The sequence below is a fragment of the Sander lucioperca genome, chromosome 11 (assembly GCF_008315115.2).
Source record: "Sander lucioperca isolate FBNREF2018 chromosome 11, SLUC_FBN_1.2, whole genome shotgun sequence".
NCBI classification, from domain to species: Eukaryota; Metazoa; Chordata; class Actinopteri; order Perciformes; family Percidae; genus Sander; species Sander lucioperca.
The window spans coordinates 27618218-27634717 of NC_050183.1; the positions used below are offsets into that span (position 1 = coordinate 27618218).

The following is a 16500-nucleotide window of genomic DNA, read 5'->3' on the forward strand; positions in this document are numbered from 1 at the left end:
ATGAATTTCATGCCTTAAATGGTTTTATACTCATAATGTAGGCTACAATTAAAAACCTGGTAAACCACTTGCACTGTTTGATTGCTCACATATGCTCCCAAATATGTTGTTAAGTGTAGAACCACAGAAGTTTCAAACAAAAAAAGAAGTTTAAACTGAATGCTCACTTGTCATGTAATCAAATCAATCAACTCTTCGCACACAGGCAAACACACGCAGTAACACTACTGTGTGCTCTGATGCAAGTTTCCACCTTTAATAGGAATCTTCACCCTCAGAGTACTCTTCACTAGAACAGCAGTGGCATTTTCTTTCTAACCACTGACAGAGCCTCAGGCTACTGGCCTGCACTCAACTCTCACTGCAGGCCTACCTTTTCCCAGAAAAACATGTGAGCAACACGATCCTACAAAGACGTTCCTGCTGCCAGAAAATAAAGAAAAGAGTATTTGAATTCAGTCTTTTTGCAAAGTGATACGGTTATGGGGCTCATCGCATACAACTGCAAGCGTTTTAACTATTCACATCATCCTCTCTTTTTTTAAACAAATCTACAAGAATGTTGTGCAAGTTTATGACACAACATTCACAAGGCAAACATATGTTGATGAGCAGTGAAAAGCACTTTGCAAAGACAGTTGCAAGGTTAACAAGATTTACCTCGGGACATCCTACTTAAAATGCGCCTACTGAATTATTTTCTAAGTTAAGGAAGTTAAGAGACAATATGGACTAGCACAAAACTGAAACAGAGGATACTCCATCTGTTTTACAGTGGCTTGCATAAGTTTACACACCCATGCTAAAGTTGACTAAAAAGAGGAATGAAAAAAAAAATCATCTTTTGGAAATTGATCTTAATGCCTTAATTAAAAAAATTAGGGAAAATCCAACCTTTAAGGACACCAATTTCCTTTGTGAATCAATAATGTATCGTAAATAAATAAATGTTCTTCCTTAAAATACAGGGGGCATAAGTATACACACCCCTATGTTAAATTCCCATAGAGGCAGGCAGATTTTTATTTTTAAAGGCCAGTTATTTCATGGATCCAGGATACTATGCAGCCTGATAAAGTTCCCTTGGCCTTTGGAATTAAAATAGCCCCACATCATCACATACCCTTCACCATACCTAGAGATTGGCATGGGGTACTTTCCATAAAATCATCTCTCAATGCAAATCAAACCAGCTATTAGGCTAACTGAAATAAAACCATGCCAATCTCTAGGTATGGTGAAGGGTATGTGATGATGTGGGGCTATTTTAATTCCAAAGACCAAGGGAACTTTATCAGGCTGGGGATTTAACATAGGGGTGTACTGACTTATGCCCCCTGTATTTTAAGGAAGAACATTTATTTATTCACGATACATTATTCATTCACAAAGAAAATTGATGTCCTTAAAGGTTGGATTTTTCCTTTTTTTTTTTTAATTAAGAAAAAAAAAAGACAGAGACCATGTGTCTCTGCTTTATACTATTCTCCAGTCATAACTCTCTTCATTCAGACTACTCTAAATACTGTGCTAACAAAGCAGATATCTGTTTTTTAGTCAGTTACCCAGTTGTTACTTATTCTACTCATTAATGAGTAGAAGCATTTAATTAGCCTACTTTGTGTTTACTTGTTCTTTCTCCACCAATCGATGATTCTGTGTACCACAGTTGTGAATTAGCCAAAACAAACTGCAGCCTAACTAAAAAACCTTGTATAAAGTGCAGTCTGACTGGATCATGATTAGGGTAGGCTACTAGGACGTACAGCATTATGTCGGCAGGATCATTTAAAAGGCAACCGCGACTACATTTTTTGTACAGCCCTATTTCTGATACCGTGGTGGCAGAAATTTTGCCATGGTGGGCCGCCACTACAAAATCAACATAGAGGAAACACCGCTTCTATTATTCTTTCGATTCATCAATACAGTATATAGTTGCTAAACCTAATGACAAGTGCATTTTTTAGTTGACCTAAAACTGAAAGTGATATCATAAAATTGCTTTTTTTTGTCTGCAAATCAAAAAACACAAAGAAATGTAATTTTATATCGCAAATTATATAAAATAAAACTTGGTCCATCTTGAACACAATGCCATGAAATCATGTATGTCTTATCTGTGCATCTGTGTGTCCCAAATCCATATGCCGAGACTTGCATGGCATGACAGTACAGTATGTGGGTGCTTATGCATAAATAAGTATTAAGGCGGACATCTAGACATCTGCAACTCATTATATATTAATATCAACCATGTCCTTCAGACTACATAAAAGATGTATAGGACCATACATGACTTGGCAATGTATCTTAATACCTCTAGGTAGGGCTGGATGATTAATCAAAAAATAATCGTAACCGAAATTCAGAGCCTATAACCGACGTAATTTTACCAAGTCGGTTATTTCGGTCTTTTAATCCTATTAATATTGGCTGTGTTAATGTACTTTCCCCTTAAAACAAATTAAGGCCGCCGCGTGTGTAGTCACGTGACTCCGCCCCGTCCAGTCTGCGACCATAGGTGCTTTCCGATCGGATAGTACTTCTAAGCAGTTGTAAGAACTACTCTCCCCCAAAATCTTTTTTCCCGTTTGCTCAACACAGACGGGGCTTTATTATACTCGGAACAGACCCCGCCTCTGCCTGCTGCGCTGTGGACGTGTGTGTGTGTGTGTGTGTGTGTGTGTGTGTGTGTGTGTGTGTGTGTGTGTGTGTGTGTGTGTGTGTGTGTGTGTGTGTGTGTGACGGCCGGCGAGCCGCAGGACACGCTTGTGGAGTTTAACTCCGAAAAGACAGTTAACCACAGGTTCCCGTTAATCTTATGATGGACATTCATTATTTATTTTCTACATTTTTAGGAAACTTTTTTACATTAAAACTTAAATTACTTTTTTATAAGACGTTTTTATTTCATTGTAAAATCTACTGTTGTAGATTTCAGTTCAGTTGTTTGAAATATTTAATAAATAAGCATTAATTGCTATCTGTGTGTTGTTTCCTTATTTTAGAATCACAAAGATAGGATTATGCACTCTTTCATTAGAAAAAATAACCGTGAACATATTTACTGTATAAGAAAATATATATTTTTTTAAATAATCGTTCAACAATCGTAATTGAGGTAACTTGTTCGATTAATCGTGATTATGATTTTAGCCAAAATCGTCCAGCCCTACCTCTAGGTTGGATAGATCATAGGGCTGGAACGATATGCTTTTGTCCCAATTCAATTCTTTCACGATACATGGGTGCTGATTAGATTACAGTGTGATTTTCATTTATTCTGATTCTAAAAGTAGTGCAATTCAATATTGAGTATTTCGATTTTCCTTCTTTAACAAAAACAAAAGTTGAATAAAAGAATGCACATCACATGTCAGTCAGTCAGTCTGACATTTATTTCATTTGTAAAGAAGAACATAACATGGAGTTTCTACATTTTCTGCTTTTGGTCTGTGTTGCTGGAAACGGATATAATGTAATCTCCGTCTACTGAATATCGATTCTAGGGAAAAGAATCCAAAAACAACATGAAGTCTGAATGAAAATACTAGAGGTATACACCTTCACATACTTGGATTAGACTTCACTCAGTAGGTATCGAACAGGACAATACCAGAACAGCAAACACAGCAAATAACAGCAGCCATACAGTGTCAAAAAACCACAAAAGTTATAAAAAGGCAGCTGAATGAAATGAAGTGCTAGAAGGTGCTCCAAAAGGCAGGCTTTGCTACTTTCCATTGTACCTTCAAGTTCCAGCACCCCTCCCCTTTTCCCAGCCAATAACACACACAGAGCCTCTCTCTGTTTCTGCCATGTTCTCTCAGTAGCCAGTGCAGGTGCTGGTGAGTGTCTACTGGCAGGAAATACAACAGTGACAACAGTCTCCATGGCCACTTGCACACGTGGGCAACTCAAGGCAGATCTACTTATGCAACAATTGCCCCAAATGGGGAACTTTTACAAAAGGGGTCAGAACTAGAGATGGCCCGATACCATTTTTTGCTTCCCGATACGGATTCCGATACCTGAACTTGCGTATCGACCGGTAACAAGTACCGATCAGATACCAGTGTGTCATATATTTTATTATGTTTTAACAACTGTATACTACTATCCCTGTATGGATGTGATATGATTTCTATCTTTGTTGTCGGTCTGGCTCAGGTTAAACTCTTTGTGAAACATGAATGCCAAAGAACTTTCTTTTATTCTGCAGTTTGACAGTCAGTTATAACGGAAAAAGAACATAAACAAACTACTTTAACGTAGATTTTATTTAGGGCTTTATTACGTGGTATCGGATAAACTCCAGTACTTCCCGATACCGATACCAGCGTTTTAGGCAGTATTGGAGCCGAGACCGATACTGGTATCGGAACATCTCTAGTCAGATCTAATTCTAGTTCTTTCAACAAGAGGGTCCTGGGCTCCTGGGTAGCTCACCTGGAAGAGCAAGCGCCCACATACAGAGGTTTACTCCTCGACGCAGCTGCCGCAGGTTCAACTCCGCCCTGCGGCCCTTTGCTAATTGTCATTTCCCCCCTCTCCTCCCTTTCATGTCTTCAGCTGTCCTATATAAGGCCTAAAATGCCCCCAAAAAATCTTTATAAAAAACAAGAGGGTCCTGTAGCTATGCCTGGTTTCATAGATAGTCAAATTGCCTTTGAGCAATTTTTAAAGGACACCGTTCACACAGTGGAGCACACAGTCATGACATATTTTTAATCCTTTGCTTATTCACAAACACAAGTTTGTGTGGTGAGGGGGGGGGGTTTACCTGATGCTATATTTTATAAACACTAACTCACTGTGGACATTTTGTTATAGCCAAAACTATTTGTGCTGCAAAACAGGTTCACACAAAAGATTGCTCAAGAACTGAAGCTGTGAGTTAGGAAACCCTGATATGGCAGAGGAGGAAACGCTAAAGCCCCTATAGACCGCCTCCTCCTATAGATGACCTAGGAAAGATGTGCCGTTACTGGACTGGTGTCTAAACATACAGCACAAACATTACACCCCTTAGGGCACAGTAGGGGTGGGAATCACCAGAGGCCTCACGATACCATATCATTACAATACCTATGTCGCGATACGATATTATTGCGATTTTAAACATATTGCAATATTCTGCGTCATATTGCAATTCATTACGTCTTTTCCAAGTTCAAATTTTTCCCAATTTCAAATGAAGGAAACTTTGTCAACATCTGTTTTATCTAAAAAGATACATTTCTTTGTTCATCTCACTTCAATTTTATTGCTGCAAAATGGGATTGTCAAGCAGACAAACTGACCAACACATATGTAATAAAAGATCGATACTTGGCGCCTGTGTATTGATACAGTATCGCCACGGAAAATATCACAATACTATGCTGTATCAATTTCCCCCACCCCTAGGGCACAGGCAAAAACACACCCTAGAGCAATTTAAACAGCATCAACGTCACTTAATTACATACAAGACTAAATCAACAGCGCAAACAATAAATTCTACCATAATCAGGTGAGTCAGCACATTTAAAATTCAACAGCCCTGGGTGGACAACTTCATTTCACCTGCACATGCCCAGGAGACTTGTAATGCTTTGCGAGTTTTGTTATGTTTAATGGAATATAATGTAAAGTCCCCAGTTGGTCAGTCGGCTGCAGAGTTATCTCATGAGTGCTAATCATGTTACATAATAACAATAATCTTCAAATGGTTGTGAAATTAATGAGCCTACGACACGGGGAGTGAATGAGATGATGACGACATGCAGCTAGGATATTTTCCTCGAGCAGGCTCCTGTACAAATGCAATAGTCACAAACAGTCCAATTGTCTATTTTGCCTATTATTTGACAGAATATAGAAGAAAAGGAAATATGCCAGCTGTTTGAGAGAAAGTCCAACAATGTGTAACTACAGGGAGGAGTGCTAACAAACCACACTCAGCTGACGTCTAGGCACTAAAGTTGTCATCTTAATGGGGAGAAAATATGTATGTGGTAAGCTATCATTACAGACAATCAAACTGGCTGGAAATGTGCACCCTCACACAAACACACTTTCTCCAGTGATGCTGATGTCAACTGCCTAAACCAGCACAGGAAGACCCCACAGTTGCTGATTACGGCAGCATGAAGCACAGCAGAACACGTTCTGCTGTGCCTTTCTGAGCACTACAGCATAAAGATCTGAGCAGCTACAGCAGTCGCACAGTAATTTACAGCTAACAAGACTTCACACATAACAAATACAAGCATGGAATCTGCACGAGGTTATTTAAAACAGCAGGTGAATCAGGACGACAGATTGATGCCTCCCCACAGCCTTTTGCTACCAGCCTCCCATTACAGAGCCCCTTTCTGCCTAAAATTACTGCTGCCTTGGAAACCTTTGGCTAACTGCAAGGACTGCATTCCCCGTTTCTCTGTTCCCACTGGGATGTGTGAGAGCTGGCACAGAGGAGTGAGAAGCCGACAGCGGCACGCTAAAAAGGGTTTGCATCAGTAATGAAGTCTGTGCATGTGGTTGCGTGGTCATTAGTTTGTGGGAAAGAGAAAAAGTGCAGCGAGCAAGCAAACGCCTAACATGCAGGGCTGTGATCAGATATAGCCGTTACCAGGGAAGGCTGTCTCATTTGAAATTAAATCTATAATTCAATATTCCCTTAGAAATGTCATGAATTTAAATGACTAACTAATAATGTGTTAATCCCTCAGTCAGTATCCCTGTTTCACAGAGAGCACAACACTGTTCTGCCAAGCTGCTGTGTTTTTTTACATTCTCATGTTTCTTTCTACTTTGTTTGCCAGCTATAAAAGAAAAAAGAGTACGCTAAATCTTTTCTGAACAATACCTGAACTGTTTGGAAATAATCTAATCTATGGGGATGTGCTCATTCTTCAGAAAAAAAGGTACAAGGGTTACAAACAGAGAAGAGGATTCTGTAAACTAGTATTCGTCTTTTTAGTCTGAGCAAATATTTAGACTTATTTAAAACCCGTTTGCATCTCTTTTGCAAAACATGAATTCTATGAAGGTACTAAACCAGAATGTGTACTGCAAAGAGTTTTACTAATTGATGACATTATATAAGGCTTATCCTTGTTATGCTCAATAACGTATGAGTTTTTAAATATTTTTCTGATGCTATGAGGAAACAGGGAGGAGGAAAAAAAAAACTGGTTTTAGACTATACTGATCAGGGACCTTAAGTATAAATGAGACGGATATGATCATTACACTGTGTTTTACCACTACAGAACCACTGTTGGGCTCTGTACTTGTAACACAGGTTTTAGGTTATCATTTCCTGAAAACATTCAAATGAAAGAAGTGACCTCACACTGAAGTAAGACTATTACATCATCTGGAAGAGCCCAGTTGCTGGAGTTTTACAAACTGAAGCTTTACATCATACTTTCTACAACTAGTAATTCACCAAATGGGTGGTGGTATTGATTTTTCAACCATTATTGTGACTAAAATGATTCTGTCTCCCAAAACAACAAAGTCACCTAACCCTATACATTGTCAGGAAGCGTAATGGGGAATAGTTATCACAAACAAAATGACCAGGATAGTAAAGGAAGACGCAACAGTCAGCAGACCACACATAAAGGTTTGCTGCTCCCGAGTCAACAATCTGGATATAGGTGGCCTGTTAGCTGGCCTGTTAATCCCATTTCACACACCCTGTGTATTGTTTACCTGCTCCGTGCCTCTGAGATTAAACAAATTCATGATTTGTGTTAATCTCTCTCTCTCACCTCTGAGAGCATGCGCTCTGGAGAGGAATTACACACAGCATGTTGTATAGTGCAATGTATTGACATTGTTTAATGTAGTAATAGATAGGTTACATCTGTACTATAGTACAATATGTATCCTTTGATATGTACTTACACTTTTTGGACTACCCACATAAAGTTAATCCATTTTAATTACCACTGATTATTTGTTTTAGTCATTTATTAATTTGGCTAACAATGCAATGCATATGCTGCATTCTTTCCACAAATGCACAGAAATGCTTGCTTTTCTTTATGTCATTGCTTATATGTATTCATAGGATTATAAATTGACTCATTCTGGGTTCAAATCGCTCGCAGAAAACTAACTGAACAATCTTTAGACATCAGTATGGATGTTACAGGCTGATGATGTGGATTTGGCACAATTTTTGAGATGGATAACTGGATAATAAAGGCCTAAAAATGCCCCAAAAAAAATAATCTAAAAAAGAAAAGAAAATGTGCTCGTTTGGAACGTGCCGATTGCTTGGCCTGTGGTATTGCTGCTTGTTGAATTCTCCAAAACCAACTTGTACCCCTGTTGCTCCGGGAAAGCGAAGAAAAGTTTGGTTGTTAACGTTATATCCAGTAATCATGTAACGCAAAACAGTCAAAGTCGTTGTAATAAATATATTGGCCAGGTTTTCGGTTTTTGTGAGGGAGATAGAGCTACGTTATAGGCGTAACGTTACAGGTACCCTGTAAAACGGCGGTATTAACGTAATAAGTTAGAGGCAAACTTACACAACAGTAGTTTGGTATATCTAGCTAGCAATCATGTAACGTTGGAAGCAGGTACCCCCCCTCCAGCAAAGCGTTCTGCGTGAACCCCCCGCTGCTTAAAGCGTTCTGCGTGAACCCGGTGAACCCCCTGTAAAGGGTTCTGCGGGTGGCGTCTGCCTGTGACGTGCAAGTTACCTTCCCCCCCAAAGACAGAGAGAGACACACACCCCACACGCACGCACACGCGCACACACACACACACACACACACACACACACACACACACACACATTTAGATAGATTAAATCATACGCAGCTTCTTACTGTCCCTTTAAGTATTTCTTGGTCAACATTGACCTTACCAATACCAGCTACCAGACAAGTAACGTTTTCATTCACAGCCCATGCTCACTGGTTTAGGTTAGCTAGCTATGCTGCTATTAAACAGCTGGCTAGCTAACCTACTAACCCACTAAAAAAAAACAAAAAAAACTTTATCAACCAGTTATGTGAAGTACCGACAAAATCATGCAAAAGCTGTTCTTTTTAGTTACAGGTCAAAAAAACATCACACACTGTAACTGATAATGTTAGCTGTGTAGCAGGGAGGAATCATGTCACTGAACATTGATGACCGACGGATATAATGCGGCAAAAGACATCATGCAAAACCGACGTGACGGGCAAGTGTATTTATCACGAAACGTTGTTCGTCTATTGTTACGACTGTCATTTGTCTGACATGTCATTAGCGATGTGACTGGAGATGGAGATGTCAGGTTTAGCTTACCAGCACAGGAGAGCTACAATGAGGCACACCAACAAAACGCGCAGCCTCTTCATTATCTTCCCGCGGGGACCAACATCCTCGCTCGCTTTTTGGGGTTGTTTCTAATCTTTGACGGCTAAACAATACACCGAATACAAGCTTTTTGTTTGCTGGAAGGCCCTTGTCAATTACAAATGAGCAAACGACTGTCTTCTGTGGCTAAACTCTACACTTGAGATGTGCTAATTTTCATCTTGCGGACCAGACCAGTTGTCTGCTTCTCTTTCGGCTTTAACAGCTACTGCCGTTGAGGGTAGCTGGCTGTTGGTAAGTTCAACCCTTGCTCCACGTCTGGCCAACCAAATAAGAGATGTGGATTTTTTCAACCAATCATAGGAGACGTAGCTATACTGTTTTGACAATTCCCCGCCTACTGGACTGAGGATGAGTTGGTGACTGTGGAGCACGACGCGTCACCTATATCTTGATAAGCATATCACTAAAGCACGCAACATTCAAAATGATTGCTCAATCGTCTTATGTTAACGTTTCAATATAAATGACTAATGTTGATACTTTTGTTTTCGTAATGGCAATTTATGTGGAGGTGTGTGGTTAGGAATGTGAACACTATGTACTTTGTTCCTCATTGCCTCAACAGCTTCAGTATAAAAATGCATTTTTAAAAGCATTCTAAACAGGTAGGCTATTGCAAAAACAACCATTCGTTATAAAGCACAATCAATGGTCAATGCAATGCAGTTAAATTGTATTATTATATCTGTATAATGAATTTATCATATATAATTCATTTAATAGGGCAGACACTTTTAGAAACCCCCTTTTCCCAGGAATTCCACGAGCGATTAAAATGAAAGCATCATTAAACTGGCATTTTTAGAATAGAAATAATCTTGAACCGCCAAAACACATCTTTATACATTTATATATAATGTCAATCCTATCTCCCTTCTTTAAAATGTGTGAATTGTGTTTACAAATAACAAATCATTTTATTTTAATTTCTGAATACACTTTCTGATCTTCTGTTTGCCCCACATGGAAAAAAACAATAACTACATATCCCAACGTGCAGTTCGAAAAGAGCCCTAAAATTTGCCTGTACTTTTTATTATATCTACGCATATAGAATAATCAATACGATATAAAAATGAGTGTAACCTTAAAAAAAAGACTACTGAATTGATCCGAGATTGTTTGAAGTAATAACTAGGAATGTGTTGTTGTTTTAAACCGGCGGGGGCCTGAGCTTTCGACAGCCGTGAGAGAAACAGAAGTGAGAACATTTCAGAAGTGAAGTTTGGGGCGAACGTAACTCGTTTCTTCGCCTCTTAATTACGCTGGTCAACTACTGTATTTACCGTTTTGGCTCTTTTGGACTTTTAGGCACGCAGGCTTGGCTATGGAGGTAGTCCGGGTATTTTTGTGTGTCTTGTCCGTGTTTGTTGCTCTAGTCTCGGATAGGTTTGTGGTACTAGCTTTCTTCTCTCAGTCTTTGGACAGCGACTTCACATTCACTCTACCCGCTGGTCGCAAAGAGTGTTTCTACCAGACCATGAAGAAAGATGCCTCACTGGAGATTGAATATCAGGTGATAAAGACTCACAGAAATGGGATTTTCTTGTATTAAATTCGAACGTTAGCTCAGCAAACCCGAACCCAAACCAGCGATAACCCCTAACGTTAATCGAGAGTCAACAGTGCCATATTGACATAACATTAAACTGGTTGATAGTACCTTTTATCATGGTTACTGTTCACGTTTTCTGGTGTAGTTCTCATTACAGATAAGTGAATGCAAACTACACTGGTATACTTCGATGTTAAATAACATTTTTTTTTATTTAACAAGAGAGCCAGCAGGTTATGTGGCTCACGCCTTTATTTTCATATTGTTGGGAAACTGTTATGCCGGTCCATGTAGCAGTTTAACAGTTACAACACTGAATGAATGAGTCTTAACTTTCTGGTGTTTCTAGAAGTTAGACGATGTCAGGGAGTTTCCATTTGTTATTGCCTGTGGAAGACATCCCAAGCATTTTATAGGCTATATCTATTGTAGTGTCTACCGTGGAGGACAAGGTATCCAGGCACATTGTTTCCAGTGGATCAGGAGGGACACCTTGAGTAGTAGTAAACGAGCATTCCTGACATTCCAATATGTGAATACAGGAATGAAGTCCAGCTACATTCTCTGGAGAAAATATCAACCCATGCAAACTTGCAGTATTGTTTCCATGTCTCTCAATTTTTCAGTAATCTGTCCCCATTTACGTCTCATGTGTGAATGTCCTCAACTGTCCGCAGGTATTAGATGGCGCAGGTCTCGATGTAGATTTCTTCATCTCCTCTCCTTCTGGCCAAGTGCTGTTCAGTGACTACCACAAATCAGATGGAGTGCACACGTAAGTTACATAGGTGACCTAGGGCAGTGGTTCCCAAACTTTTTCACGTCAAGGACACCTTAAACTGACACAAATTAGACCACGGACCCCCCATTTGATAAGATTGTGTTCCAGCGTCTCCCATCTGATAGGATTTTTGCCTTTTTTAATGTTTCATTACAGAAAGTGTATAAAACCCGTGACCAACATTGTTATACATTCCGTCATTGTGTTACTTATGGATGGAATTAAAGTGAAAATAAATGATTTCCCTTTTTGCTGGGGACCCTGTGGACCTCCCTCAAGTCTAAACCCCACTTTGAGAACCACTGTTCTAGGGGACACACATTACTGACACAGGTACACGTGCAAGCTCTTACTTTCGTGCTTTCCTCCAGTGTTGAGACTGAAGATGGAGACTACATGTTCTGCTTTGACAACACGTTCAGTTCCGTCTCTGAGAAGCTCATCTTCTTTGAGTTGATCCTGGACAACATGGAAACAGACGAAGACCCAGACGACTGGAAGGAGTATGTCCACGGAACAGACATCCTGGACATGAAGCTGGAAGACATTATGGTGAGGGTGAAGCCAGTCTAAAATAGACCACATGTTGGTTATCCAAAAAAAAATATTCAATTTGATATGTAACACATTCCAGAGTAGTTAGGTAGGTTTGTTTGTCCTTTCACAAATATGTGCTCATTCATGTGTAAATACTTACATTACATGTCATCTAGCTGATGCTTTTATCCAAAGCGACTTACAATTGCTAAATATGTCAGAGGTCACACACCTCTGGAGCAACTATGGGTTAAGTGTCTTGCTCAGGGACACATTGGTTGATGTATCGCAGTGGGAATCGAACCCAGGTCTCCCACACCAAAGGCATGGGTCATATCTACTGTGCCATCACCACCACTACTTCCACCAACTAATCAAAGTATTCTCGTACGCGTGGAATCTGCCATTCAGAATCATTCAGAATACATGTATTCTGCCATGTTGCGCCTCCATCTTTAAAATACATTACACCAAAGGGAGACATACCTCTGCGTTTCACGCTTTTAAACTCAGTGGCACCGTGACGAATGCCAGGGGGAGATTACTCGCGACTGCCGGCAGATTTGAAAGCCTGTTGAAGATGGGAGGATCACGCTGATACTTTACTAACATTAGCTTGCATTCATTTGGGAACCTGATAGCTGATGTTAGCAATGAAATGGTACCAAAATAACGAAAACGTAAAACTATTATTACACTGGAAGGAACACTCACGGACAAAGTCGTACTTCTTGGAATAATACGGCCACCGTAGGAGTTAAAACGTGATTGGAATGGGAGGGGCTAGAAAGTAATATTCAGTTGGTTGTCATATACAATTACACCGCTAGATGAGAGAAATTCTTACACAATGTAGCTTTAAAGTGATTAGTAAACCGTGAAATAAGGCTGATGTCTTCACACACAAACACACAATACAAAAAGTACTGAGAGCTTAACACCAAAATACTTTTAAAAACAGCTCTCAAGTCTCCAGCACAGACATGTATGAGTTTAACCGCTGAGGACACATCTCAGTGGAGGAGACCATCGTGGGTGTATGCTTCATAGCAGGACCACAGCAGGACTAGTGTGAGGCATTAGTAGAAACTACTGTTTGCACAGCGCAGCTAAAAGGGGACCGACTCGGGCACATGGAAAAACCATTATACATGCAAAGTCACAAGGAGTGTGTCACAAGAATAGACTGTCATGAACTCTCACCTATTGGCTGAGGGCAGCCAATTGTCTCAGCTTGCACCACAATAGCCTGCAACGCCCTCTTCACCAGGAACTGCCTCAATTTGTGTCAGAAGTCACATAGGCTTCACTTAAAAGAAAGAAAATGTATCTTCCAGCTGGGCAGGAAGTTGTTTTCTCATGAAAGAAGGGACTGCCGCCAGAGATCTAACTTTTATTTAGATCACTCTGCTTTGTAAGTTTGTGCATTTAGCTAGTTTGTGTCAGGTACATAAGAGGAACAATGTAGTTGAAAGTTTTTTTAATAACGGTTGTCTTCTCTGACCTGTGGCGTCTCCTCTCCTCCAGGACACCATCAACAACGTGAAGGCTCGGCTGGGCAAAAGTCTGCAGATCCAGACGGTGCTGCGGGCGTTCGAGGCTCGCGACAGAAACCTCCAGGAGAGTAACTATGACAGGGTGAACTTTTGGTCGGTTGTAAATGTCATTGGCATGATGTTGATATCGGCGGTTCAGGTCTACCTAGTCCGCTCACTGTTTGAAGATAAGAGGAAAATTCGTACATAACGCTGCCCCAAACGGAGGGACAGAGGGAGAGAAACGCACTTGCCCTCAGATACCTTTTTTTGGGGATTTGTTTTCAGCAGATCTCCTGACTTGTGACTTTTAACACAAGATGTCATCTATACACATACATATGCACGAACACAAACAGACATTTTGACATTCTTTATAACAAAGTCATCTCGTTTCTTTCTCTGGTCCTCAATCCTCAAAAAAAGTTTCTCTCTTTTTAAAACGTTTATATAGTTTTATAGTCCTCCCTAGTGGCTGTAATTCTTCACAGAGAAGTGACATAAGCATGTTCATGATGTGACTATTTTTCTAACGGAGTCTAAAGTTACCAGGCCATGGCCAATTGCAAAAATGTTCTCTTTTCTTTGGACATGTTTTTATTTGAGCTAAACTAGATGAAGAAATTATGTGGTATCTGAAGAATTTGATCTGAGTAAGAGTGGCAAGTGCAATCAGTCAGTCAGCAAGTCTTTCCCCATAGTAGTTACTTACAAAAAATATACCCTTTTGTGTTATGAAGACACCTTAGTGGTTTAGACTTAGCTGCTGGCCTTTTGCCAGTGTATGAGACCTTTTTGAGTATTTGTCCCATTGCCATGGACATTTATGTTGCTAGCAAATTCAGTCGCACTTTCCCTTTCATGCCAATACTGAAAAAGTCAGGTATTTAGGTAGGACCACGCTGCTAATGCTGCTCTTTGGCACTCAAGGGGCCAGGGAGTAGGAGAAAAGGAAACGGGCCATCTCCAAATCTCTCAATGACTACTACCCTACTCTCCTCTGCCATGACTTTTGGGCTTGTAGCCTAAATGGCAGCCACTACCCTCTGTGAAGCCTCGCTGCTGCTGGCAGCTATCTGCTTACAGCCACCTACTGTGTGAAGATGTTATGCCTGTCTGTCTACTCTGGTGACTAATATGTCTATTTCTATCTTGACACCTGGAAGGTCATTACCACTACTACATGGGTGCACTGCTCAGTTAAATTGGCTGGAGCCATTCACTGCCTTGTGCTACGTCAGCATTCTTTTTAAATGCTTGTATCTGTGTATTTTGTTTGATATTCCTATTTTATTAGCAATCATTACAAACTGACATCTGGTCATTGCACTGCCTCTGATGCCACAGAACAACATATTTTTTTTGTCTTCATATTCTTATTCCCACATTATGGGCACCAAAGTGTTATTCTTTAGTATAATCGGGGGCCCAGCAGACGGGTCCACAACTTGTTCCGATGCGTGGGTGAAGGAGCCGCTCAAGACGTTTTTATCTCATTGGTTGCTTATACAGTATTAAGACACAACTGTGGCTTGTGAATATGGTTGCTGATGAGAGGATTTCTTTTATTGTTGTTACTGAGCTCCACAGGCGAAACTTGGTTACCCACTACCCAGCTGGAAGCCTCGTGTTTCCATCTTTGCCCTGTGCTGTAAGATAAAGATCATACAGTGAGTTAATGCCTTCATAATTGAACAGCCTTATGTTGGAAGTGCTGTAAAACCAAACTTTGAGCAGCCTTCTTGTTTTAAAATTATAGTTTTTTTCCATTCAGTATGTACGTATTGTGGGTCCCTGCAATAACATGGTTATGGTTGTCAGAAAAGGTCATCCTCTGCCTCAGTTTAAGTGCTTAACACCATCCTTTATTCCTCTGCCCACCTGATCTCACTGTGTTTAATTTAGGTACTGTATGTCGAGATTCTATAAAAAGTGACGGATTAGTAATATGAAGTTGCAGTTTGAGTTATTTTAAAGTGCTTAAAAGACGACACATTTCTAAAATATTTCTAAGTTGCTAAGTATGAGATTGTTAAGGGGTCTGGATCAACAGCTTTGAAAAGTATTTTCTACTACCCTGATGCAGCAGTGGGGGCCGAGGGAATGTGACGTTATAAGATATTTATTCAACTAATGTCCTGTAGTTGTAAATGTGTAAAAAATTAAACAATCATACATTTTTCTGACTTCTGTGTTCTATTGTGTTCCTACTGAGCCAAAACGTGTTGTTTTTTGTTTTTTACAAATTTGAATTATTGTACTGTATATTGAGACAGCGTATCAAAGAGTTATGCAGATACCTGTAGGAAAGCTAGGGCTTCTTCAAGCATGCAGCAGCTCAGATGAAATAGAAGTGACTAAATCATTAAGCTGCTGGACAGTCTGGTGTCTTCTTCTGGATCTGGGGGTGCAGAGATGTGATGATGAGACACTCCTGTAGTGCAGAGACCACTGCCAAGCACAGCGGACGGAGCCCAGGAGAACTGAAAGGAAAGTAAGGGCTATTAGGCTTCTTTTTGGTCATCGTTACTACTCATCCTCACAGTATTACACTTTGATTCATGACACTTACTAGCCTATCAGAAGTTGCGTGGATGATCCAATCCTTCTGGAAACACTGTCTTTGTTAAGACATGATCCTGTTCTCAACTAGAATCAAAGATAGGTGATATGTAAGAGACACCTAACCATCAGATAACAAAATGGCAAGA

At 40.1% G+C, this 16500-nt stretch overlaps 2 protein-coding genes and 1 long non-coding RNA gene across 8 annotated transcripts in view; 2 read left to right on the forward strand and 1 right to left on the reverse strand.

The window, feature by feature from the left end:
- The window catches only part of suco (SUN domain containing ossification factor), a 59274-nt gene extending 47031 nt beyond the window's left edge, over nt 1–12243 (reverse strand). For 3 of the 6 annotated variants that reach the window (XM_031311612.2, XM_031311611.2, XM_031311614.2), the window contains exon 1: nt 9307–9612. In XM_031311612.2, coding sequence (XP_031167472.1) covers nt 9307–9359 — 53 coding nt within the window. In that variant the 5' untranslated portion in view covers nt 9360–9612. Of the gene's footprint in view, nt 1–9306; nt 9613–12070 lie in introns of those variants that run through there. The other 3 variants (XM_031311613.2, XM_031311610.2, XM_036007312.1) reach the window with 2 other exon arrangements.
- LOC116058775 lies at nt 551–15975 on the forward strand. Its single transcript, XR_004107115.1, has 3 exons — nt 551–561; nt 3870–3880; nt 15777–15975. It is a non-coding gene; the product is annotated as an uncharacterized LOC116058775 (long non-coding RNA).
- Nucleotides 10587–15738, forward strand: tmed5 (transmembrane p24 trafficking protein 5). Its single transcript, XM_031311629.2, has 4 exons — nt 10587–10897; nt 11614–11711; nt 12089–12269; nt 13782–15738. Exons 1-4 carry the CDS (start codon nt 10709–10711, stop codon nt 13998–14000), a joined length of 687 nt encoding a protein of 228 aa, XP_031167489.1. The 5' UTR covers nt 10587–10708; the 3' UTR covers nt 14001–15738.
- Nucleotides 15976–16500: the final 525 nt, after the last annotated feature.